The sequence below is a fragment of the Cucumis sativus genome, chromosome 6 (assembly GCF_000004075.3).
Source record: "Cucumis sativus cultivar 9930 chromosome 6, Cucumber_9930_V3, whole genome shotgun sequence".
Taxonomy (NCBI): domain Eukaryota; kingdom Viridiplantae; phylum Streptophyta; class Magnoliopsida; order Cucurbitales; family Cucurbitaceae; genus Cucumis; species Cucumis sativus.
The window spans coordinates 28,782,442-28,808,036 of record NC_026660.2 but is presented as its reverse complement, the minus strand read 5'-3'; the positions used below and the strand labels follow the sequence as shown (position 1 = coordinate 28,808,036).

General features: G+C 34.9%; 6 protein-coding genes and 1 long non-coding RNA gene across 12 annotated transcripts; 5 read left to right on the top strand and 2 right to left on the bottom strand.

The window, feature by feature from the left end:
* Positions 1-3,065: 3,065 nt before the first annotated feature.
* On the top strand, positions 3,066-9,447 carry LOC101208609 (tyrosyl-DNA phosphodiesterase 1). Of its 6 annotated transcripts, none has more exons than XM_031888033.1 (16): positions 3,068-3,305; positions 3,407-3,586; positions 3,692-3,916; positions 4,050-4,244; positions 4,477-4,537; positions 4,911-4,987; positions 5,062-5,319; positions 5,472-5,561; positions 5,675-5,809; positions 6,006-6,155; positions 7,831-7,934; positions 8,182-8,235; positions 8,377-8,437; positions 8,641-8,715; positions 8,834-8,990; positions 9,071-9,447. In XM_031888033.1, the coding sequence occupies exons 1-16, from the start codon at positions 3,291-3,293 to the stop codon at positions 9,142-9,144; spliced, it is 1,911 nt and encodes a 636-aa protein (XP_031743893.1). In that variant the 5' UTR covers positions 3,068-3,290; the 3' UTR covers positions 9,145-9,447. The 6 variants fall into 6 exon arrangements, 2 of the variants coding, with proteins under 2 accessions (XP_031743893.1, XP_011658164.2); XM_011659862.2 differs by having other exon boundaries at positions 8,347-8,437; XR_004217747.1 differs by lacking the exon at positions 9,071-9,447 and having other exon boundaries at positions 3,066-3,305; positions 8,528-8,715; positions 8,834-8,902.
* An 811-nt stretch (positions 9,448-10,258) lies between these two features.
* Positions 10,259-11,371, top strand: LOC101208852 (ubiquitin domain-containing protein 7SL RNA1). Its single transcript, XM_004134922.3, has one exon. It carries the CDS (start codon positions 10,694-10,696, stop codon positions 11,285-11,287), a length of 594 nt encoding a protein of 197 aa, XP_004134970.1. The 5' UTR covers positions 10,259-10,693; the 3' UTR covers positions 11,288-11,371.
* Positions 11,372-12,171: 800 nt separating this feature from the next.
* LOC116404402 lies at positions 12,172-12,801 on the bottom strand. The gene is made up of 2 exons (XR_004217244.1): positions 12,510-12,801; positions 12,172-12,391 (listed from the first exon to the last, which is right to left on the bottom strand). It is a non-coding gene; the product is annotated as an uncharacterized LOC116404402 (long non-coding RNA).
* An 834-nt stretch (positions 12,802-13,635) lies between these two features.
* On the top strand, positions 13,636-15,612 carry UBQ14 (polyubiquitin). Its single transcript, XM_011659861.2, has 2 exons — positions 13,636-13,784; positions 14,030-15,612. Exon 2 carries the CDS (start codon positions 14,030-14,032, stop codon positions 15,401-15,403), a length of 1,374 nt encoding a protein of 457 aa, XP_011658163.2. The 5' UTR covers positions 13,636-13,784; the 3' UTR covers positions 15,404-15,612.
* A 1,527-nt stretch (positions 15,613-17,139) lies between these two features.
* On the bottom strand, positions 17,140-18,720 carry LOC101215730 (cysteine-rich PDZ-binding protein). The gene is made up of 4 exons (XM_004134702.3): positions 18,526-18,720; positions 18,278-18,395; positions 17,553-17,644; positions 17,140-17,452 (listed from the first exon to the last, which is right to left on the bottom strand). The coding sequence occupies exons 1-4, from the start codon at positions 18,539-18,541 to the stop codon at positions 17,388-17,390; spliced, it is 291 nt and encodes a 96-aa protein (XP_004134750.1). The 5' UTR covers positions 18,542-18,720; the 3' UTR covers positions 17,140-17,387.
* A 266-nt stretch (positions 18,721-18,986) lies between these two features.
* Positions 18,987-20,327, top strand: LOC101215332 (probable dolichyl-diphosphooligosaccharide--protein glycosyltransferase subunit 3B). Its single transcript, XM_004134703.3, has one exon. It carries the CDS (start codon positions 19,060-19,062, stop codon positions 20,092-20,094), a length of 1,035 nt encoding a protein of 344 aa, XP_004134751.1. The 5' UTR covers positions 18,987-19,059; the 3' UTR covers positions 20,095-20,327.
* A 2,913-nt stretch (positions 20,328-23,240) lies between these two features.
* LOC101216377 (pectinesterase) lies at positions 23,241-25,386 on the top strand. The gene is made up of 2 exons (XM_004134704.3): positions 23,241-24,391; positions 24,483-25,386. The coding sequence occupies exons 1-2, from the start codon at positions 23,416-23,418 to the stop codon at positions 25,172-25,174; spliced, it is 1,668 nt and encodes a 555-aa protein (XP_004134752.1). The 5' UTR covers positions 23,241-23,415; the 3' UTR covers positions 25,175-25,386.
* Positions 25,387-25,595: the final 209 nt, after the last annotated feature.

The following is a 25,595-nucleotide window of genomic DNA, read 5'->3' as shown; positions in this document are numbered from 1 at the left end:
TTCATAGTTTGGAATTCGGCTCGGCCACTACATATGTTCTTTTGGCACAGAATCTTTGATATTTTGAAAAAGCATGCTAGTTTTGAAATTAAATTGAGAAATGGATGAATTTAAAACATATTAGATAAAATTGGTTGTTTTATTTTATTTTAGTAGATTTTAGTTTTTATAATTATTTTAAACATCAACTCACTTTTATTTTTTAGAAATAGGATAGGATACCATTTTCACAATATGATACACCAACCATAGCACTTTATTTTAGAATTTTGTAAGTATGGTTTTCTTTCTCCATCTTAAATTTGATATTATTTCTAAACTACCGTTCAATAGCTTATTTCTCTTTCTCTTTTTAACGTCCTACTCGTTATTTATTTATGCTCACACTTTTTAAAGCCCTAATTATTTGTTTATTTTTATACTAGAAAAATTATTTATTATTTATGTTTTAATCTTAATTTTAAAATATCAATAGTACAATAGTTGTAATATGAATGAATAATATAATACAATGGTTGTTGATTGGAGTAATTTAACTTTATTTGTGATTTTTTTTTCTTTCTTCGATGTGTATTTTGAGTTGAATTTTATTCCAAATGATTCTGTTTTATTTTTTTACATTAATTTTTTGGTTTTACTCTATCTCAGTTTCGTATGTTAGTGTTGTGATATACTTATATTATATGTATTAGTTGGTTAATATATTTATTACGTAATTTTCATTTTTTTAATTTTTATGCAGTTCATTAGAGTATTATTAAGTATATGAATGATGTAACTCAATGTATCATTATCAAGTATATCAACAATATATTGTTAAAGTATGTCAGTAAAGTGAATCATTATCAAGTATATGAATCGAGTTTACAAGTGTATATCAATAGTATATCAAGTGTATAAGTAATACTTGAAGCATATCAAGTGCATTTAATCAATCAATTGTATAAATGAATAATACTAAATGTATAGGCAGTGTATCAGATGTATCAAACATATATTAGTGTGTTTCGGTATCGAGTGTATCAAAGAGTATCAGGTACATCAAGTGTATCAATCAAATGTATCACGTGTATCAAGAAGTATCAAGTGTATCAGGGAGTGTATTAGGTATATCATACGTGTATAAAGTGTATCAAACATATATTAGTAATAAGGGCATTTGTGGTATTTTACCTCTTGATGTGTAAACTGGGTTTCGTTTTTGCAATTTTCGCAAATAATAAAATATGTATGCTATCGACTTATTTATTACAACTTATTTTGCCATTTTTACAAGTGTTCTTTTTTTTTCTTCTCTCATTTCATTTTTATTATTTATACTTTTAAATTTTAATAATTTATTAATTATATACTTAATGATTTTTTAAATTTTCACAAATTCATATTTAATTAATAGAATTAGGTAATTAGTCAAATATTGATTATTACATACTTAATTATTAATTATTTCTACTTAATGACTTTTAAATACTTTTTGTAATAGTTTATTATTTAAAAAAAAAATTACTAGGAACCTCCCTATTTTTAGTCTGTTTGGCAAATTCTTTAGTATGTTTTTCTCCACGATATATTTAACAACAATGTTCATAATAATTTGATATTTTTGTCAATAATTTAAGGGTTAAGAAATGAGTTTTTAAAAAAATTTATGTAATCAATCTATATGCTTTTGTCTCTTGTTATTTTAAATGTATCGAGTTCGTACTATTATTAAATCAACATCATTTTTGAAAAGATTGATCCAAATACATCATATTTAAAATTAATTAAAACATTAAAATGATGAATCAATCACACTTATCATTGACATTATCATTATTATTATTGTTATCATTACTATTCTCATTGTTGTAAAATTATTAACATTATCATTACTAAAATAATTACTATCATTATAATGGATTAATTCTTTTAATGTTTTAACTAAATTTAAATTATTATGAACATGGTTAATAAATAGATTGAAAAAAAAAGTATATAAGTAAAATAAAAAAAGAAATTATCATTGGGATTGAAAAAATTTGAAAGTGTATAATAAAAGATTAGAAATAATAAATTATTATAAAAATCACTAAATTAAAAATCGTTAAGTAAAAATTAATTAAGCATATAATTATTAATATATAATTAAATAAATATGTATTTGTGGAAAATTTTAAAAATCATTAAGTATAACATGAATAATAAATTATTAAAATAAAAATTTATAATAATAAATAGGAAAGGATAGAAAGAAATGGTACATAAATGTTTAAAATAATTATAACAAAGAAAATCCACTAAAAAAAAAAAAAAAAAAACTATCTATTTTACCTAATTTATTTTGAACTCGCCCTCTTTTCTAATTTAAATTCAAAACTAACCTACTGTTTTTTAAAAACCTCATAATTTTGAAGCTCTATACTATTGGCTATACTTTGGGAAAGAAACCAAATGAATTAAAAGTACACAAAAACATTTTATAATCTCATAATTTATAAAAACAAATATTTGATGCAAATTTGGTTATAATATTGAGCAATATATATACATATAAATATTGAGTCAACATTTGCACAGGAATTAATAAATTTGCGTTGAGGACAATATAATTAATATATTTGATACATACCAACTGAATTGAAGCTTCCAAAGTCAGTAGTAACCACTTGAAAAGGTTTAATCTTAAATTATTATTATTATAGGAATTTAATTAAAATAATGCTTAAATAAACCATAAAAATAATACTGAATTAATTTAAAGAGAAATAGAACTAGGTAATGCTACCTATTGAAATTTATCATTTAAATCTATACACATCTATTGCAAATGCAATTCCATTTACCATAAAAGTTACGAGCAATTAAGGTCTAAGAAAAATTTAATTTATAAAAACAATGATTGAATGTATTTTTTATTATTATTTTTTTAACTAATTATAATTATAATGAAAGCAAAATACTTTTTCAAAAAGAAAATAAAAGAAAAATTAGAGTAAAATAGGATCAGGGAGAGAGAAGACCGGGGCCCAATACGGTGCGTTTCATCAGAGTCTGGCCACCGTGGCATGTGTTCATTCCCTCCCCGCCGCTTCAGTACCGCCAGCGCCAACAACAGCAACGAACTCCGTCGTTCATCGGCTTTTCTCGCCGTAAAGCCACCATATTCATCGTCATTCCCACGGATTTTGCTATATTCCTCTTCTCCGTTCAAGCTTCTCTCCCTAGAGTATCGCCAACGTCAACTTATTTCTCCATTGTATTCATCAAGCCCTTCTCCTCTCACTCTACAACCGTTTCTCTGCTTAGAAATGGCTCGCCTCCAGGTCCTGACTTTTCAGCTCACAGTGGGGTTATTTACTCTTACTCTTATTTTGTCTTATTTGTTTTCTCTAATTTATTTTCTGTGTTCTCCTGCGGGAAGAAGGTTGGGTATTTGGTTCCGCTTGATAAAAATCTGGAGGTAGACAATTCGGGGCTAAAAATACGTCTCTCTGAGGGCCCAAATTCCATCGGCCGTAGCAACGTTCTCGTTTCTGAGAAGAGGATCAGCCGCAAGCACATCACTCTTACCACCTCCACTGACGGTTCTGCTAAACTACTTGTGGTAGCTTACGCCTTCCCTCACTTGTTACCGAAGTTTTGTTGATGTAACTTGATATAGGTTTGCATGTGGAGTAATCGCATGAAGATTTATTTGTTTTAATTGTAGGAAGGTACGAATCCAGTTGTTATTAATTCTGGTGATGGTAGAAAGAAACTTGGTCCTCGTGAAAGTGTGATAATTCGGGACGGGGATGTTATAGAGTTGATTCCAGGCCATTATCCTTTCAAGTATGCATCGCATTGTTTCAATTCAAGGCCCGGCTCGGAGGATTTGGGACAGAAGAGAGTTCGACAAGTGGCACACGATAAAATTTCTGAGAGAGTGGCTAAGGTTTAGTCAAGAAGTTGTTAATTCTTGCTTCTTTGTTTTATAATGTTCAGTCACTTTGTGGAATTTTCAATTTTGGTTGTTGGAATTGAAGATTTTTCTTTTCTGTATTTGATGTTATTGTACACTTGTGTAGAGGGCTGAAATGGGAAGCCCTTTGGAGAATATGCAATCTGGATCCTCGCAGTCTAAGGAAGCCAACAGTGTGGAAGCTATTCGCAATTTTCACATTCCCGACGATAGATTGCCAATGACTTTCAGACTTTTGAGTGTTAAAGGCCTGCCTCCATGGGCTAATACATCATGTGTGAGGATTACTGATATTATACAGGTAAAATGAGACATGCTAGTTAATCTTCCATTTTCACGAACGTTAGCTACCAACTACCGAGTACTGAATTGATTGATAAATTTTGTTTAGTGACATACACTCTGTTTTGTTATTTCCCGTTGTGACGTTGTTTTATTCTATACCTGGTGGGGTTCTTCAAGATATATTTGAACTGTTAGGATTTTAACACGTAATTTTATATGGCAATGGAAATTTTGTTTTTATCTCTCAGGGAGACATTCTCTTCGCTGTCCTGTCAAATTACATGGTGGATATTGATTGGTTAATACCTGGTGAGTTCGTGAAACTTTTTTACATTATGTAGTTGTTTCATATTCATTCACTTCCTCTTGGATCATTGGAGTTGTTTCAGTGTAATTTAAGTAACATATGCATGAACAGTTTACTAGCTAGGCCAACATAATATTCAATTTTTTATTGCATTCAGTCGTTCATTATACATACAGTTTCTGAATCTTCTTGTCATTATTTATTTATTTATTTATCTTAAACAGTAGTTTTTCCATTATTTACTCTGGTTCTACAAGCATTTAATTTTAAGTCAGACAAGTGTTACGTGACTTTGTTGTGGTTCATTTGGTTGTGTCCAGACCAAAGTTTTTCCATAATGTATTTGCGATCCTTTTTATATTGGTGCACATGCAGCATGTCCTGCTCTTGCAAAAGTTCCTCAGGTGCTGGTTATTCATGGCGAGGGTGATGGAACACTGGATAACATGAAGGTAGAGCGTCTGAATTCAAACTAAATTTACATTTATGTTGGCAGAATTTAACCGTGGGTTTATATGGATCATAGAGGAAGAAGCCTGCTAATTGGATTTTGCACAAACCACCACTACCCATATCTTTTGGGACTCACCATTCTAAAGCAATATTTCTTGTCTATCCTCGAGGAATAAGAATGGTTGTACACACTGCAAATTTAATCTATGTTGATTGGAACAACAAAAGTCAAGGTTTATGGATGCAAGATTTCCCCTGGAAAGATCAAAATTCTTCTTCAAGAGGATGTGCATTCGAAGATGACTTGGTTGATTATCTTAGTGCTTTGAAGGTACACATTATTTGTTAAGAAAAAACATGAAAATAATAGGATGTGTGCTTACTACCGTTGAGATAAGCTTAATTTCTGTAGGATGGATCTTCAACATATCATTTCTACTGAAAATGAGAATGCTTATTCTTTTTCCTCTTAACTATTTGCAGTGGCCAGAATTTCCTGCTAGTTTTCCAGGTCATGGAAACTTCAATATCAATCCATATTTTTTCAGAAAGTTTGATTATAGTAAAGCAGCGGTACTTGTTCGGTTGCCTAAGTTTGTAGTCTTCCATGTCTAATATCATTTTGTTGGTGTTTTTTCATATATCTATGACTAATGTATCATATTGTGGAGTGTGCTTGATTTCAGGTTAGATTGATCGCTTCTGTGCCTGGATATCACACGGGTCGCTATTTAAAGAAGTGGGGCCATATGAAACTACGTTCTGTTCTCCAGGAATGCATTTTTGATAAAGAGTTTCAGAGATCTCCTCTTGTTTACCAGGTACAATCACCACTGTGGCTAATTGTAATGAGTTTTTGTTTATGGACGAAGGGCACTTAGGTGGTACGTTCTATTTTGTGCAAAACCATAGTTCTTGTGGCATGTGGTCTCCGTTGATCTTGCATGCCTTGGACTTTATTTAAAAAGATGATAAATAAGTCTTATGTTCACCTGCCTCTTTTGTGCCATGTTATAGTTCTCTTCCCTTGGATCATTGAATGAGAAATGGATGGCAGAGTTTGCAGCATCACTGTCATCAGGTTTCACACCTGATAAAACGCCTCTAGGCCTTGGGGAACCACTAATAGTATGGCCTACTGTGGAAGATGTCAGATGCTCTCTGGAGGTACTACCGAGTACTGAGTAGGGTATTATTTTGAAACCTTTCTGTTATTTTTTCTTTCTTTCTTCTGCCCTCCCCTCTGTTATCATTTGAACTGTGATATTAGTACCTTACCCCACCAAATCCTTGCTCTCCCATGTCCCAGCTCTGATAGATTTAATGGGGCAGCAAGGGAAATAGTTCCCTTTATCTAGACCACCTGTAGCTCAAACATCATAGAACCCAGGAGTATTTCAAAATTCCAAACACTTGCCAAGAAGGCTGCTACTTGGGGGCTAGGTACCCACCACCCTAATTCTTTTTATAAGAAGTGCGCACAAATATGAAAAAGTAATGCAAACCGTATTAATTTTGTTACATTACTGTGTTATACTTCATAGACACTGCATGGGTAGAGCATAAACATCTCTTTTTTTTCTCTAACAACTATAAGAGCTCCTTGACGCACCGTTGACATTAGTTAAGTTTTCCTCGGATCAAAAGATATTGGCATTGGGAGGCTTTAAACAAACTTCTAACCAAAAATGAATCAAAATTGTAAAAGTTTATTCACCCTTCAAAACTTCAACTCACCCGCTGATTGAAAAAAATTCGCCCAAGGGACTAAACTTTTTTGTTTTGGGATATTTCATAATACAATCAACTTTTGAGAAAAATAAAATTCATCTTCAATCTCAAGACAGTTCACTGATTAGAGAATCCTCTGAGATGTGAAATTTGATACCACCAATCTTTACATTCATCCATTCAGACGTTCTTTGTTGGATTTGGTTTCTAATCACCCAAAAACTCTTCCTCTACAATGAACTTTCATTATTGGGTTTTAAGTTAACATTGATTTTCTAAATCTTTTAGAGCTTGGTAAAAAGAAAAGGAATGATGGATAAGAAAAGTGAGCAAGCACAAGATAAAAGAGACTTATAGGAGAGCAGTGTTGAACTTGAGGATATAGTGGTCTCTAGTCCTGTTCAAATAGCATTGCCTTATAAGAGAGCTCATCTGAATACTCAACAAACCAAGTAAGGATATTGTTAGTGATATATAATTAAATTTGCCTTCAACCACGATCTTAAGCTTTTGGATAATTGGTGGTTTAATATGGTATCAAAGCAGGTGGTCCAGGAAGGTCTTGTGTTCAAGCCCCTGCATTGTCGTTTCCTCCCCAATTAAAATCAATATCCACTTATTGGGCATTTCAAAGATTTCAAACCCAAAAGTGAGGTAAAATTGATTCCACTTGTTGGGCCTTTCAAATATTTCAAGCGCACAAGTGAGGGGGAGTGTTGGTGATATATAATTAAATTTGTCTTCAACCACGAGCTTAAGATTTTGGATAAATTGGTGGTTTGATAGATATCATTTAGAATCTGACTCTATGCAAGAAGATAATGAAGAGGTCATTTGTTGGAGGCCCTATCAAATAATTTTCTCCCTAGAGGAGATCAATGCCAATCCAACAGTCGTCATAAAAGCTATGCCCCTTCTAGAATAAAAATAAATCTATTAATTCCAGCGTAAAGATGCAAAATGACTCCATTTTTGCTTTTTTCCCCAGACCTGAACAGAGTAACAAATTTGTATATTTCCTCTGAATTCTTATTGAGCTGACTTCGATGACTAATGTGTCATAGTGTTCAGTTTACTCTCTGCTCAAACTACTTAATTTCCTTTTTGATAGGGTTATGCTGCTGGAAGTGCCGTTCCAAGTCCATTAAAGAATGTGGAGAAGGGATTTTTGACGAAGTATTGGGCAAAATGGAATTCATTCCACAGTGGCCGATGGTTAGCATATCTTTCTTTATGTATATTATAACTATATAATAACTCACATATTGCAATTATTTAATATTATTTCAGCAAAAATATTTCTGATGCTTTAGCTTCTTTTTCAAAGCATTTGCTCATGATATTTAATGAATACCATCTGAAAGAAACTAATTCCTCCCAAAGTTATCTTCCTGTCTCAAAAGAGTTTCATCCTTGCGCTATGAGAATTTGATCTTTGTGTTTGGGCTTTTCTGAGCTGCAGTCATGCAATGCCGCACATAAAGACATTTGCTCGTTATAATGGTCAAAAACTTGCGTAAGAGTTCATTCCAAACCAACTGGTTTTCTTCTATTTACTTCTTCATTTTAAGTGGAATTGTGGAGTAAATGTGAAGTCATGAGAGTTAAAACAGTTTATTGTTGACAGTTGGTTAGTGCTAACGTCATCTAACCTCAGCCAAGCTGCCTGGGGAGCACTTCAGAAGAACAATTCTCAGCTAATGATTCGTTCCTATGAGGTAAGTACGTCTGAATGTGATGGTTCGGTCTGGTTTCACATTTCTAGATTTATTTATCATTGTTTCTTTTAAGAGGATGGGTCTGCGCAGTTGACTCTACAGTGCGTTAATTCATCAAATATCCATCCGTGATTACTGGTAAACAATCCAATGAATCCACTGATCTTCTGATTATGATGAAATATTTGTCTAAAAAAAATCAGCTTGGGGTGCTCTTTCTTCCTCAAAAAAGGAATGATTACAGTTTTTCCTGTACCAAGAATGGCGGTTCAGCACAGGTAATTCCTACAATCGGTCCTTGAATGAATTCTTTTTTGAAATATATGACAAATTCTTCACAAGGGAAGAATGAACCATTCTCTTTCCTGTTTTTTTCCCTCTCTCGACTTACTTTAGAACAAGTCAACAGTCTCAAGACCATCAGAAACCTTGGAAGGAAAAACAGAATTGGTGACATTGGCTTGGCAAGAAAACAAGAAGAGGGAATCATTGTCTGAAGTAATTCAATTGCCTATACCTTATGAACTCCCTCCTCAGCCATATGGCCCTGAAGGTCAGGCAACGCTCATTCCTTCATGATGGTAAAGTTACTTTGTTTAATTACATATAATGACTTGTTTTAATCTCATACAGATGTACCCTGGTCTTGGGAACGTCGGTATACCCAAAAAGACGTCCATGGTGCAGTTTGGCCACGTCAATTTTAGCTTTATGCTTCCTAGGGTTCTTGATATATGTCCTCTTCCCCCTCCAAGTAATTATTTAACTTAGGGTTCATGTAGAGGTTCTTTTTCATTGAGCTATTCTCCACATTAAAGAATATTCTGTTTAATTTGTTAGGACTAAGAATGTAGTAGTATGGCATATTTTGCTATCAACAGAAAATTCATAAATTTGAATCACAGCGCTCAGGTTTAACTAGAAAATCATGTATAATGCAAATCCAGATTGATGGTAAAGTATCACGTAAATCACATCAATGAAATTAGCCATGGAAATATGACAAGTAATCTCTTTAATGAGGTTAATCAAATGGGGCACTCTTTTAACTGGTTAATACTATGTTAAAGTGACATAGTATCATTGTCTATTTGTTTGATATGTAATTTTTTTTTATTTAAACCCTCTAGCCGAGGTGATGACGTGATGCAAGAATTGAAGTTTCGTTTTTTTCTTTCCATGGATTAAAGATGTAAAAGAATTATATTGTTGAGAATCGGTATTAATACAAATTAGAGGTTCTTTTTAATTTCCTTTTGACAATGTGGTTCCTCAGGCCTGATATTGAACTCATATAACGATCAATACAGATAAATCACATTTATTGTTTTTCTTGGGCTGTATCATTCTATTGTGTGTCTACCTATTGTGAACATGACTCAAAAACAAAAATGAATTCAAATCATAATATTTATTTTAAGCTTAAATCAATTGTATGTATTTGAGAAAATTTTAGTATTTATAATTTATAATGTTAATTTAACATCATGTATTGGGCTCAATTTTTTGAAATCTTACGAAATTTTATGATTCAGCTACGAAAAAAGAGTGTTCTTTGCCATATATGAACTAACTATCAATTTTTTAATTGATTCATACACATAGCTTTGAACTCTCTCAAAATTGGTTCCGATTTATTACTTCTAGTTCAATTAATTCATGGTTTTTTTTCTAAAAAAATCATTATATATCATTATATATCATTATATTAATGATATTATCCCAATAACTAAGTAAAATGTACACGTCTCATTAGATATCCCAAAAAAAAATTAAGATTGTTTTCAGCTAATGCTCCTAAATTAAGGAGATAAGAATTGTGTTGTTTTAAAATAAAATATTTGATATGGTAACTATTAATTAGTCTTTGCAAAAAAATTGAATCAAATTCTAAGTGAAAGGTTGATAGTATATATATATTTGATCTAAGAAATATGATCACTCGACTAAAAACGTATCTCAACCCTAAAGAGAGAGAGAGAGAGAGAGAGAGAGAGAAAATTCCTATAAAATAAAAGAGTTCGTATATATAATATTATTGGAAGAAAAGAGAGTTGAGGGTTTTACTAAAAAGAGAAATAGAAAGTTAGAAGTAAGTGTGAGTGGGAACAAGAATAACGGATGCACAGTTACAAAACCCCATTCTTTTCTTCATCCATCTTCACTACTTCTGTCTACATTTATTCAATTTAAGATTGCTTGGCTGGGAAACTAAGAAAAAATAATATCTTTTTTTTTTTCTGTTTTTGTTTCTCCATGGACGTGATATTAGTTCCAGAGAAAGGAGATACATTCGGCATTGAAGTTGGCTACTTCGACACCGTATTAGAAATCAAAGAAAAGATTGAGAAATACCAAGGTATTCCTATTCCCAAACAAACCCTAATCTTCAATGGCCGCATTCTACAAGACGACCGTGACGTTGAATTCTGTGAAATCTTGCAACACTCCCGGATTCAGCTTGTTGTCGCTAATTCCGAGTTATCTGCCCAATCCCAAATCGGACGCCTGATAATGAAACAGCACAATATGATTCCAGATCCTTCTTCTCATCATCCGCAATCGGGAACCACATCTACAAAAAATAGTAATAAGTTGAAAGTGATGGTTAAACCTAAATGTGGGAATTCAAAAATACCCATGGAAGTGAACCCAACAGACAACGTGGGTGAATTGAAGAAAGAGTTGGAAAAGCTTCAACAGAGAATGCAGTTTCATTTGCCTCCGGAGGGTTTCTTTTTTATTTATGATCGTGATGTTATGGATGAAGACCGTTCGTTTCGATGGCATGGTGTTGCTCATGGCGATACCATTGAGATCTTCAATGGCACTATTACGGGTGGATCTTGATGCTTAATAAGTTAATTTCATTCATTCATTCATTCATTCATTAGGTACCACGCACCCTTCTTTAATTTTTCTTTTCTTTTTAGGATTTTTTCGGGAAAATCACAATGATTTTGTAAATAATACACACGAATTGGTGATTATGTTATTGCGTAATTTGTTAAAGTTGATGCGGCCTGCATGTGGAGTCTACTTTGTTAACTTATATATGTTGATTAATTTTGTTACAGCATGCAGAAACCCTAGAAGGAGAGTAAGTTATAGGTTTTAGTTGGATAGAAATTGGTGGGAGGGATTCAAAGCTAAAAACGTAGCTACAAGGAGGAGAATTATTCAGGAGAAGTTAGGATGAAAGTTTAATTCATTTGTTTCATTGATTGGTATTTCTTACTGTTCAAGCTAAGTAGTACTAGTTTTTGTAATTAACACTTAATCCTGATCATTTGACATTATCTGATTTCCATCTTGAATATGATCAAATATCTGTGCCTGTTTCTTGTTGTTTTAGGATACAGTTTCCACTGTAGTATTGAGAAAATTTTGGTCATCTACAATCATATAGTTCTTTAAATTTAAATTCGATGGCATTTTTCTATTATTTGTCTTGAATTTTAGGTGAGTTGCAACTACAATCACTTAGACTTCATTTAGTTAACATGCATCAAGCCAATATATTTGAACCATAAATTCAAGATTATATACTCTCTATAATTGTAAACTGACGTATACTTCTTTTGAATATACAAACTTATAGAAGCATATGGACATTCATATTATGTTTAATACTTCATTTTATTTTTAAATTCAAACTGTTATTTGAGATTTAAAATCAATATAAGTTTACCACATAATGTTTGTTCTATTAATCTTAAAGTAAGATGTTCAAATAACAGTATCTAAACATTTGTCATAGAATTACAAGTAAAAGAGTATACATGTATTATAAATTATTATAGAATAATATCTAAACATTAAATGATTAATAAATTAATAATGCTAACATAAGGTTATTAAATAGTATAAGATTTATCTTAAAATCAATTCAAAAGAAGTAGTCCAAATATGAGGAGTATGAAGTCCCTTTAATTCAATTCTTCGTTGGCCGACCTAAATGGAATAGAAGTTAATACAAATGTAACATTTTATTATATCACGAAAGCTCAAACAGAGGAAGATAGATATCAAAGAAATTTATATAGAAAAGCAAGATATTAAAGAAACTTACCTAATGGGATATATTTGTGTCAAAGATAGAGAACAGCAATATAATTATGGTGAAGGAAAGGAGAGAGTGGGGTGCACATCGTGAAAATTAAGGCAAGTGAGAAGGAAAATAAATTGAGAATCAATCATTCCAAAATACACACACCTTTTTTAATTAATTTTCTTGTAAAACCAACTTAATTAAATTAAAATTCAAGAAACCAACATACATATAAAAAAAGTTAGAGAGAGTAGTTGGGCAAACCCAAACCAAACTCAAAATAGAATTATTGCGACTATTCCTATCTATGAGACCTAAATACAACAAACACTGTTTAATAATCGCCTCTATGTGACATTAAATAAAATCAAGAAACAAGTTGAATTTAATACGTCAAAAAACAATTGTGGATATTCACGCACGCACCGGGTCCCTCTTCGTTGTATATTCAAATCCGTGGTCTGCCCATCGGATAAGGCCTCACCATAGTATATAAGTTTAGTTTTCATAAAAAGTAAGCACCCACTTGCTTTTATTTTAATTAAATTTATTCATATTATTGAAACTTATGGTTGTTGTTTTGTATCATTATTCTTTTCTTCTCTTCAAACACCCTCCTACTAATTTTAAATAAATAAACAGCCTTTTTTTTCTTCTTATTTTCTTAAAAAAAAAAAAAAAACTAAACTAAACAAACATAATTTGTATTATGGTAAATATAAGTTAAATTTAATCAATGATATATTTGATAGAATTACTTGTAAAACTGAATTTTGTTTGAATTAAATGATAATAATAAGGATAGATATGTGGAATTGAAGACAAAGTTAAAAGAGAGAGAAAAAATTGATAGGAATTAAATGTGGTTTAAAGTTCAATGTAAGAAGTCAATAAACAAAAATTCCACATACGTAATATGGTGAGTGTGTGAATAAATAAATATCTATTCCCCACCTTTGTTTATAAAAAGAAAAGAAAAGAAAAAGGTTTTAAAATATTGGAAATGTATTATTATTATTGAGGAAATTGCGTGATTTGGGCATCGTTCTTATCGCTTCCAATAGAGGAGAGGGCCGTTTCCCTCCACCACTATTTCCAACTTGCCTTTTGTACCTTTCCACACCTATATTACACGTGTCTTTAATCTAATGGACCTTCATTCTACTATATTTTTACCCCAAATGACGATATTCTCCTTCTCATCCACATATAAATATACCTCTCCGCTCCCTTCATTTCATTCACTTTTCCTCTAATTCTTCTCTGTATCTGTCATATTCGTTTCTTTCTTCCAAGGTTCGGCCTCCTCTTTCTTTTTTCTTTCTTTTGCCTTCTTTCTTTTTCATTTCTTTGGGTTTTTGTTCATCTAATTTGATTCGTTTATTTTTGTGTTATATGGTATTGTGATATTTGTTGAATTGAGATGTTTTAGGGTTTCGATTTAGGTTTTATTTCTTATCATCGCGTGATTTACAGGTTGTTGTGATTTTGGAGAAAGGGGTTCTTATTTGTTTGTTTATTTTCTTTTTCTTATCTGGCAGATGCAAATCTTCGTTAAAACCCTAACCGGTAAGACAATCACCCTTGAGGTTGAGTCGTCTGATACGATCGACAACGTCAAGGCCAAGATCCAGGACAAGGAAGGAATTCCCCCGGATCAGCAACGTCTCATCTTCGCTGGAAAACAACTCGAGGATGGCCGTACCTTGGCCGACTACAACATCCAGAAGGAGTCCACCCTCCACCTTGTCCTCCGTCTTCGTGGTGGCATGCAGATTTTCGTGAAAACCCTGACGGGCAAGACCATCACCCTTGAGGTTGAGTCGTCTGACACCATCGACAACGTAAAGGCCAAGATCCAGGACAAAGAGGGCATTCCTCCAGACCAACAGCGTCTTATCTTCGCTGGAAAGCAACTCGAGGATGGCCGTACTTTGGCCGACTATAACATCCAGAAGGAGTCTACCCTCCACCTGGTCCTCCGTCTTCGTGGTGGTATGCAAATTTTCGTTAAGACCCTGACGGGTAAAACCATCACCCTCGAGGTCGAATCCTCTGATACCATCGATAACGTGAAGGCAAAGATCCAGGACAAGGAGGGAATTCCCCCAGACCAACAAAGACTCATCTTTGCCGGTAAGCAACTAGAGGACGGCCGTACCCTTGCTGATTATAACATCCAGAAGGAGTCCACCCTCCACCTTGTGTTGCGTCTTCGTGGTGGTATGCAGATTTTCGTCAAGACGTTGACCGGAAAGACCATCACCCTAGAGGTTGAGAGCTCTGACACCATTGACAACGTCAAGGCTAAGATCCAGGACAAGGAGGGAATTCCCCCAGACCAACAAAGACTTATCTTTGCCGGTAAGCAACTAGAGGACGGTCGTACCCTTGCCGATTACAACATCCAGAAGGAGTCCACCCTCCACCTTGTGTTGCGTCTTCGTGGTGGTATGCAGATTTTTGTCAAGACGTTGACCGGAAAGACCATCACCCTAGAGGTTGAGAGCTCTGACACCATTGATAACGTCAAGGCTAAGATCCAAGACAAGGAGGGAATCCCACCAGACCAGCAGAGGTTGATCTTCGCTGGGAAGCAGCTTGAAGATGGAAGGACTCTGGCTGATTACAACATTCAGAAGGAGTCAACCTTGCATTTGGTGCTTCGTCTCAGGGGTGGAATGCAAATTTTTGTTAAGACCCTGACTGGAAAGACCATCACCTTGGAGGTGGAGAGCTCCGACACGATCGATAATGTGAAAGCTAAAATTCAGGACAAGGAAGGCATCCCTCCGGACCAGCAGAGGTTGATCTTCGCTGGGAAGCAGCTTGAAGATGGGAGGACTCTCGCTGATTACAACATTCAGAAGGAGTCCACCCTTCACCTTGTCCTGCGTCTCCGTGGTGGTTTTTAGATGGTGGTGGATGTTGTTGGGTGTTGGTGATTGTCTTTGAATGATTTCTGAATGTTAATGTGTTGAAGATTTGGTACTTGGAAACAGCTGGCCTGTAGGCGGCCTATTATTGCTGTTGAATAAAATTGATTTCCCGAAATGTTTGTGTTTTTCTTTATGTGAATGTGTACTTATTTTTCTAAATGAAATGAACATCGCATTGTATATCTTCGCTGAGCTCTGATCTGACTCGTATTCTGCTCGATATTATTAGCTCTGTTCCCTCGATGACTTTCCATTTCCTTTCTCAGTCCAAACTTGACTCTGTCTTTCGAATGGGATGCTTCTCTCCTTCATCTATGATATTTGATAATCGCTTATCCAAGCTGAGCATTGGGGGAGATGGATCAATTATACTCTGCTCTTTCAATGTTCAAACTTGTTCTAGCAGAAAGCCAGATAATCTAAGGGGTTAGCCAATGAGAAATCTGTTAAATCTCCATTTCAGGCAGAAAAGACTAGTAAATCATTTTTGTTGGGGTTGTTAGCGGTTATTACGTTTGCATTTTTATTGTTTGTGTTGGAGACGGGGGAGTAATGTTGCTTCCTTAGTTGGGGGAATCGTATTCTTCCCATCCATGGTGGTCACCCCAATATTGTAGAGTTAGCCAATCCATGTAAGATGGTATTAGTGTGTATATATATATCAGAACATAAATAAAACGGGTGTTGGGTTGTGTCATGTGTGGTTTTGTTTGGTGAAGTAAGAGAGATCGTGGCCCTTTGATTCTCTGGATGCCGTCATAGTTGATAGGTTGTACGTTTTCAGTATGGAATTATACTTGCAACTATTCTCATTTACACTATATATTATTGATCAATACTTCTTTTCAAGTACTTCAACATTATGCACAGAGCAAAAACTTAATGGAAAAGGAACATATAATAAAACAATACCTTGAGAAATCTGAAAAGCAGCTTCTTGCAAAAATATTTAGTTTATAGCAGAACCATGTTATAAATGGAAGAACCTTCTTTTTTCCACCAAAAGTAACTATAGCATCATAGATTTAACTTTACATATTATGTTCTCTGTTGATCTTGTTGATCTTAACTTTGAGCTGTGCTAAGATGTTGCCATTACTATACCACGTTAGACTTCTTACTATATTTCAAAATATATATTTATACTACGATATTTGTGCAAATAATTCGATAAGAAACAAAGATCCATTCAGATAAGAAACAAAGATCCATTCAGATAAGACAGCAAGCAAACACAGCCCAAGAACAAGAGGTTAAAAACTCACACAACAAGTCATAAAAAAGCTTATTGATGGCAAAAGATCGTGGACAAAGTGTAGCTATAGAACTTTCTTCGGTTATAAATCCAACTTGCAAACGTGAGCTGTTCAGGAAGCGTAATTTAAACACACTGATTTTGATAGACCCTGATCATTTTCAAACCTATAATTTCTATACAAGTACTACCAGGAAACTTTGTAGAATTGAAAGGAACCAACACACAAAACAAAGCCGCCAGAAGTATTGAATCCATTCTTAACAATACAACAATAAGAATTTGTGTTGAATTACAATATAACAATATAACCTTATATTTGCTAGAACAGAGAAGCTCTTAACAATGGCTAATTGTCATAGAAGCCATAATCGATGAAGAGAATATCTGTCAACTCAGAAAGGATATATAGACACTATCTATCTTTATTCAAGAAAAGAACTCAACAACAATCACATTGGGTGAAAGATTAGGTTGTAACTGCATTAGCAAGGAAAGGAGGTAGAAGTTTATAATACATAAATTCCATTAAACAAACAAATGTTAATTCTGGGTTGAATTACACTTCAAGTCAGATCAGGAAATTGAAGGAACTATCAAGTCATTAACTATAGATGGATACCGGGATGAAAATTACATCAGGATTGAAGTACATGTTGTTAACCCTTGATGAGTTACAAGTTGAATATCACTTCTGGCTACTAATTACACGTTGCTCTGTTTGTAAAACTTGGTGTCAAGTACTTGCTTCCCACACATAGCACAAACCCCTGCCAAGCGTGATACAATTTCACACATAATTGCGTTGTAGTATTGTAACCACGTATGTAGATATAAAAACAAAGATAAATTTCCATCTGCAATTCATACCTTTGCTGTAAGCACATGTGTGACAATACTTCCCATCCTGGTGTACCTGCTGCTTACAAATTATGCACTTGGTGTTTCCATAAGGAGTCCACCTACAAGCATACCATTCAGAATAATGAATAGACTTGCAAACCTTTACAAATGATGAGCTTAATGAATATCAGATGGTTTTTACTTTGCAACTCGATGAATGAGCCAGAAGAAAGATGGGTTGATCAGTTTCACACAAAACATCTATTAGTCATAGACTCATATGCATAAACCTAAGCTAATCTCCTTGAAACAAAATGTCATTCAATCATGAACTATAAGTATCGTGTGTATGCTTGACAAAAGATCCACCGATGAGTTGACATCGAGGATTGATTAGCTATTCATATGCTATGTAAGAATGATAATGTCATATGCCTAGGTTAATCTATTTGATATAATATCACATTCAATTAGCATGTTTAAGAAGTAGACATTACTGCTCTCATCTCCAGAATGGCATAATTTATACAATCACAAGATGAACTCCTAGACAAAACATTCACTAAGTCTCTAAATTGAAGGCAGGGCATATTCTATTGTGTACATGAACTTCATATTATAAACCCTAATTCATATTTCTGGGTAAATGTTTAGATGAATCAGCCAAGGACAAAAAAAGAAAACCCTAGAAACTAATAAAAAAGTCAATTTAATTGGTAAATTCACAAGGGAGATTATTAAAAAGAACAAACCTTTTCTTCTTGGAGAGGAGCTTGTTTTCGTTAATTTTACGGCCACCGCTTTCTTGTGTGTTGCTTGCACCTTCTTTCCACTTGTCCGGCACTATCACCTTCGATAGCTTCTTTTCACCTGCATCCACAACTCCCAACAACTCAGTAAGGAAACAAACAAATCAAAAGAACCAGCGAACAAATCGAAAAATTACTCGATTGTAGTCAAAATTCGTAGTGAATCAGTAAGAGGAGAGAAAGAGGCTTACACTTCTCGCAGACCATGGCTGAAGTGCCGGTTTGGCGATACTGAAATCGAATATAGAAACGGATGTGATCAGAGCCCTGATGAGAAATCTATGGAGGAAGACGAAGAGGAATCGATCGACGAGATTTTCGTCAAAATTGTAAAAGTAAAGGAGAAGGGTCGCAAATGGCAAATCTTAGATTCATAACCCTTTCTTTTTTATTTATGTTATGCAAAATAGCTTATTTTCGAAAATAAGAAAATGTCATTTTTTTAATTTTAAACTTATTTAAGAAATGATAAACACAAATTTTAATTATAATTATAATCTTGAATTTTCAAATTTTAAATTGGAATCAAACAAAGAAAGAAATTGTTTTTATTTTACACTAATTGCGAAATAAATAAATAAATAAATAAATAAATAATGAATTTTAATTATTAATTAGAAAAGAAAAAAGAAAGAAAAAGTGAAGAGTGATTCCCAAACGGATTCGGAGTTCGTCTACCCAAAATTTGCCCATTCCACAAACCCAATCTCTCGCTTCGACCCAAAATGGCGACACTCAATTTCTCTCATCCTCTCCTCTTAACTCTTCTTCTCACTCTCTTCGTTCAATATTCTCTATCTTCATCTGACTCCGATCGAGTTGCTGAGCTTCTTGACCTCCAATCCCGATCCCCTTCCGGTGTGATTCATCTCGACGACCAGTCCGTCTCCCGTTTCCTTACAACTCCAAAAAGCCCTAGACCTTATTCACTCCTCATTTTCTTTGACGCCTTACAGCTTCACGACAAGTCTGAGCTCCACCTCAAAGAACTCCGCCATGAATTTGGCCTCGTCTCCTCCTCCTTCATCGCCAACAACCCCGATCCCTCTTCTCCTTCTCGCTCCAAATTATTCTTCTGCGAGATTGAGTTCAAACAGTCCCAACCTAGTTTCTCCCTTTTCGGCGTTAATGCTCTCCCCCATGTCCGGCTGATTGGCCCCAATCAAACGCCCAAGAAGTCCGATCAAATGGACCAAAGCGACTATTCCAGATTGGCTGAATCCATGGCGGAATTTGTAGAGTCCAAGACATCGCTTGTCGTTGGTCCGATCCAGCGACCCCCAATGTTTTCCAAGAATCAATTGGTCGTTCTTTTCATTGCCATGTTAATTTCGGCGCCATTTGCTTTGAAAAAGGTCATTGCAGGTGAGACGTTGCTCAACGACCGGAAGGTCTGGTTGACTGGGGCTATCTTTATCTATTTTTTCAGTGTTGCGGGTACAATGCATAACATTATTCGGAAAATGCCCATGTTTTTGACCGACCGGAACGATCCCTCCAAGCTGGTATTCTTCTATCAGGGCTCTGGAATGCAGCTTGGTGCAGAGGGGTTTGCTGTGGGTTTCTTGTATACGATTGTTGGGTTGCTTTTGGCTTTCATGACTCATGTGCTGGTCAAGGTCAGGAATGTGAATATACAGCGGGTTTTTATGATCATTGCGCTCTTTGTGTCATTTTGGGCAGTGAAGAAAGTCGTGTATTTGGATAACTGGAAGACAGGTTATGGAATTCATGGGTATTGGCCATCGAGTTGGAATTGATTTATGGAAGATTGCCTTTGCTGTTCGGCTATATCTATATGTGAGAATTTCTCGTCCATGAAACTGGTAGCTGTTGAAGTTAAATTTTGTTGCTTTAACCATACGACTTTGGCCATTAGATGCTTCTCTATGAATGACTCAGTTATACTTGAATACTATTTTTTGAAGTATTAGATACATTTGCATTCCACTCTTCAATATTGCAGGTTTGAGATAGAAGGAATTCTCTTTTACTTTTTGTTTTCTGGTTCAAAGCTACAATGCTACATATACATTTTCTAACCTACTCTGAGGATTACATTCTCTTCTAGAAAAACTACAAAATTATCAAGTAGAATTAACTCACATTTCTGGAACTTTGTAGTTGGTAGGTTGTTTTCACTCCTATTTTCATTCTGGTGGACAAATGCTAGGAGTTTAGGACAGCGCATAAAAGTTCGAATATTTTATACCTTCCTGGTTTCATACATCAGCAGGTCGGCCAATTAAGCTGCCATATTTGACACTAATTTCATGTTTTAAATTGTTTGCTCTTTTCTCGCCATTGAAATTTGCATTACTTGGAAAGTCTATTGGAAGTCTTTTCATTACGTTATAATTAGCATCCTATATGTCTTTACTTTTTCTCGATCTAGTATTTTATGCCTGATTGCCTAAGAGTTTGCTTCATTTTGACAATACTTTTGAAATCCGTTTCAAATGAACTATGGCTTATTTGAACTCAGTTAATGTTAAAACTGCTTTTTTTCTTGCTCAAGCTATTGATTTAAATCCCGTTTGTCTATCATTTTATTCTATAGCTGTGTTATGTTCCATGCTGTTAAATTTGAGATTACCAGTTCTTCAAAATCATCCTGGGCATGTTCAGTGGATAATGCTCAAATTATGAACTTAAATATCTTTGAAGAAATGGATTTTGACCATAACAGTTACCCAGGATATTAAATATTGGTCATTTCTGAGAACTGGTTGTTGTATGGTTAGATAGTAGACCTCTAGTCTTTACGAATCTGCAGTTTTGGTGATTATTGCTTCATAGTTTCTGTACCAATTAGGCCAATGACAGTAAAACTGAGAGTAGAAAGGAACCTAAGAAGAGTAAGAGGGTGTTCTTGCTGGCTGAGTTTTTTCTTTTCTTTTCTTTTCTTTTCTTCTTTTTGGAGAGATGATATTTTTCTAGAGGGGTTTTTTAGAAGGAAAATAGCAGTGGCTACTTGCAAAAAGACAGTGTGCACGATATGAGCCACATTGCTTACTTGAATTTCCCTAATATTTCCGTAGATTTCCTATCTGTATGATATAGTGAAATTGAAAGGTATTACCATGTGTTGATCTACAGCTTTTTCCTAACCCAATGAATTTTGTAGGATCATCAGTTTGATGAGCAGTGGTCCTTGTTTTAGTTTGATAATGACCTTTGTTGAAACTACTGTCCTACCAAAGCTGGAGACTTGCTCATATGAACTCAACCATGCTCTATTACTAAAACTCATGAGAGCTTAAACACGAAAGATTTTAGAGAGGACTGATTTGGTTAAATGGATTTTAGATGTGTGATGTACTTGCTATGTTTATGTATGAGCTGGGTATACCTTTAGTTGGTTTAGATGTGAGCAAGAACTTTGATAGTGGAGAAAATATAGAAGGATAAGTAGCAAGTAATTTAAGGTACTCGTAATCTCTCTCTATCTCTTGAGATCACTAGTCTAAACCAACAGAACCGTAGTTAATTTTCATCCTTTAACTCTAGTAATATTTCTAAGTCTATCCTAATCAGCAATCCTATTACTTTGTCGTTTATATGATTTATATTAAAAGGGTGTGGCTCCCTGGCCCTAGCGAGCTCGTTATGCTCTCCGGCACAGAACTGAATCGCCCATTACTATGACATTGTAGAGTCTGCATTTGATCCATCCTTTTGTATTTGATTTTTAAATCTATGTTCAATATACACATTTCACTGACAGTCTGCAGGCCTATTACTTTAATTTTGGCATTTTGCTGAATCTACATTTGATCATTTGGGCTGTATGTTCAATGTCAACAGGTCGTTAGAAAATAGGCTTCAAAACGCTACTTTCTGGTTTAAATTACAACTGAAGTACCGAAACTTTCTTAATTCATGTTTTTAAAAAATTGACGGAAAAAAAATTGTCTTTGTTTATCGAAATGTAATTGTTGCGTTAAATAGGATTGTTTAAAATTTTTAAAAATTACACTGTACTTAATATATACATAATTAAATTTTATTTTATGTCTAATAAGGTTGTGAACTTTTGATTTAATTTTAATGTCTAGTGTGTCTGTGAATAACTATCCAAATCGAATTAGTCAAATTACCATTTAGCATAATTAAAATCGGTAATGATTACTTATTTAAATTGAGGTATTTTCCCTTCTCCTATTCTCTTCTCTTACTAATGTTTTTCTATTTCCTTTCACTCAAAGCTCTCAATCACTTTCATTGGGAGCCCAACGCCACCATAAATTAGTTTTTTTCTTTCCCTCATAAATCTTCTAATGAAGCCTTCAAAAGTTGGTTGAATCCGACTAACTGTCATACATGTAGTTACTAACCGAATGATAGTTAGCCCTAACGTATAAACACAAACCGAAAAGCTTAAATATATATATTATTAGACATTTTGTAAAGTTTGTTTATATGGTTTAGCAATTCAATACCTACTCCAATTCCCGTCAACAATTTCATCTCTTTCTTGACGTTCTCTTCCCCTTGTCTCTATTTCTTTTGACTACCATTACATTTCTCTTCCGACATTCCTAACCAATACACAAAAATCAATTCTTTGATTCCACTTAGAATTACAGAAGAAGTAGGGCCATGTGTTTGGTAGGTCGGATCACAATCATCAAAATTAAAAATAAAAGAAAAAGTTATGCTGAAATCATGAACCCCAAAACCCACAATCCTATAAAGTATCAATGTTTAATGATTACCTATTATAACTATCCTGAATATTTCCCTTCAATTACACCCATATCAAAATTCATCGATAAAAAAGAGCATCTAAAACAAACCATAATTCTTATCTGTACGAGCAAGTTAAGCCCAAATTACGGTATTAAAATTCAAAAAGGAGACTCTTAAATCTTAAAAAATGTGGAAAACCGTGGTTTTGCTCATTAGATTGAATTTTAGTAGTAAAATACAATCATATCGCAAAAGAATCCAATAAATGAAACTTTGATGGTCCCGTTTTTGTAATGGGGCTTTACTCTATTATTATCCTATTTAAATCTCTATTGGGTGAAGCTTAATTCATCACTTGAAGCTTCACTTACAAGCACTAGTGATTGTTCATGGCTACCCATCAGCCACTTCTTCTTCTTCAACCTCCCAAAACTTCCCGCTCCAAAACCATTCCCACACTCCTCTGCTTTGCTGCGGTTTTGTGCTCAGCCATTTTCATTACTAACAAGTTCATCAAACCAAACCCATCTGAAAATGATCTTCCCTTCCTTCAAAACATATGCCACAAGGCTTATGACCCATCATCTTGCATTGAAATGGCCGCCTCAGAATTTCCCTTGAGCATAATCAAAACCACAAACGAGGTTGATTTCTTACAGTCTTTCCTGAGGAAATCCATGCCTAAAGTAATTAGCACAATTGAGAGAGCCAAAGATATCCGCCAAAGAATCAACAGCCCTCGCGGTGAAGCAGCTTTGGCCGATTGTATCGAGCTTATGGAGATTTCAAACGGCCGAATCATGGACTCTGTTTTGGCTCTGAAGAACAGAACGAGCGGCTCCATCGAAAATTCCCACACATGGCTGAGTAGCGTGCTGACAAACCACGTCACGTGCTGGGATGAGGTGGAGAGTTCATTATCCAGAGCGGCGCCAATGGATTTAGGGCTCGAAGAGTTGATTATGAGAGGGAGAAACTCGTTGGGGATGTTGGTTTCGATTTGGGGATTGGACATTAAAAATCTGGGAGAGTTGGAGAAAAAGGGAAATGGGTATCCGAGTTGGTTGAAGAAAGGAGATCGGAGATTATTGGGAGTTTTGGGGAGAGAAATGGAACCGAATATCGTGGTGGCGAAGGATGGGAGTGGGAATTTCAAGACGGTGAAGGAGGCGGTTGAATCAGTTCCAGATAAGAGCAAGAACAGAATTGTTATATACGTGAAAAGGGGGACTTATGAGGAAAATGTGGAAGTGGGAAAGAAGAAAAAGAATGTAATGATCGTTGGAGATGGAATGGATTCCACCATTATCACCGGTAGCCTTAACGTCGTTGATGGATCAACAACTTTCAAATCTGCAACTGTAGGTAAGACTACCAGAAACACTGGTACCTCTTTCTCTCCTAATCTTTTCATCACTTATGATCAACAACTTTCTTGTTTGATTTGATGATCCAGCTGCGGTGGGAGATGGGTTTATAGCCCAAGACATTTGGTTCCAAAACACCGCCGGGCCGGAAAAGCACCAAGCCGTGGCGCTTCGGGTCGGAGCAGATCAATCGGTCATAAACCGGTGTCGTATAGACGCTTATCAGGACACACTCTACACACATTCCAACCGCCAATTCTACCGAGATTCCACCATCACTGGCACCGTCGACTTCATATTCGGTAACGCTGCCGTCGTTTTACAGAACTGTAAAATAGAGCCAAGACGACCGATGAACAACCAAGCCAACATGGTGACGGCGCAAGGCCGAATCGACCCAAATCAGAACACTGGAACTTCGATCCAGCAATGCGACATCGTGGCAAGCTCCGACTTGGAGCCGGTTAAGAAGTCGATTAAGACATATCTGGGGCGACCATGGAAGGAGTATTCGAGGACCGTCATCATGCAGTCGAGAATTGGCGATCTTATTCAACCAGCGGGCTGGGCCGAATGGAATGGGGACTTTGCACTGAAAACGCTGTATTACGGGGAGTATTCAAATACTGGGCCGGGCTCTGATGTTAGCAAGCGAGTGAAGTGGGACGGTTATCATATCATTACGAGCCCATCTGAGGCCCAAAAGTTTACGGTCGATTCACTTATACAAGGAGGTGAATGGCTGGGCCCATCGGGCGCGACTTTTATCCCAGGGCTGTGATTGTGTGCGCTTGTCATCAACGGTTGAGATCTACTTTTCCTGTCATCGTTGTTTTATTAGGCAATAAAATTGAAGAGAACGAATATATCATCGTTCTATCAATTATAATTACAAAACTAAAATTAGGTTTTGTTTCAACAAAGTTCACATCCCATGTTTTCTAAATTTTGAAAGAGTTAAAAACAAATGAAATGCTTTAACTTAAAGGTAAATTGATGAAGAAAGACTCCACTTCTCGTTTTAAATCATCAAAATATCTATTGACCCTATTAAACTAATAGATAAAAACAAATTTAATTATATTATCAACCGATAGAAAGGAATCTCTTTCAATTCCTAGTGACTTCCTTCATGAACAAATGCAGGTTCTAGTGATCGCATCAACGATGAAAACCCACATTTTCTTTAATAACCTTTGAAT

Coding starts and splice junctions, on each gene's coding strand:
- LOC101215730 (XM_004134702.3), bottom strand. Junction 17,645..18,277: donor CTCCTCTCCAAGAAGAAAAG/GTTTGTTCTTTT, acceptor GTATGCTTGTAG/GTGGACTCCTTATGGAAACA. Junction 17,453..17,552: donor CACATGTGCTTACAGCAAAG/GTATGAATTGCA, acceptor CACGCTTGGCAG/GGGTTTGTGCTATGTGTGGG.
- UBQ14 (XM_011659861.2), top strand. CDS start 14,030: ATGCAAATCTTCGTTAAAACCCTAACCGGTAAGACAATCACCCTTGAG.
- LOC101215332 (XM_004134703.3), top strand. CDS start 19,060: ATGGCGACACTCAATTTCTCTCATCCTCTCCTCTTAACTCTTCTTCTC.
- LOC101208609 (XM_011659862.2), top strand. Junction 6,156..7,830: donor ATGTCAGATGCTCTCTGGAG/GTACTACCGAGT, acceptor CCTTTTTGATAG/GGTTATGCTGCTGGAAGTGC. Junction 8,438..8,640: donor TAATGATTCGTTCCTATGAG/GTAAGTACGTCT, acceptor AAAAAAAATCAG/CTTGGGGTGCTCTTTCTTCC.
- LOC101216377 (XM_004134704.3), top strand. CDS start 23,416: ATGGCTACCCATCAGCCACTTCTTCTTCTTCAACCTCCCAAAACTTCC. Junction 24,392..24,482: donor TTTCAAATCTGCAACTGTAG/GTAAGACTACCA, acceptor TTGATGATCCAG/CTGCGGTGGGAGATGGGTTT.
- LOC101208852 (XM_004134922.3), top strand. CDS start 10,694: ATGGACGTGATATTAGTTCCAGAGAAAGGAGATACATTCGGCATTGAA.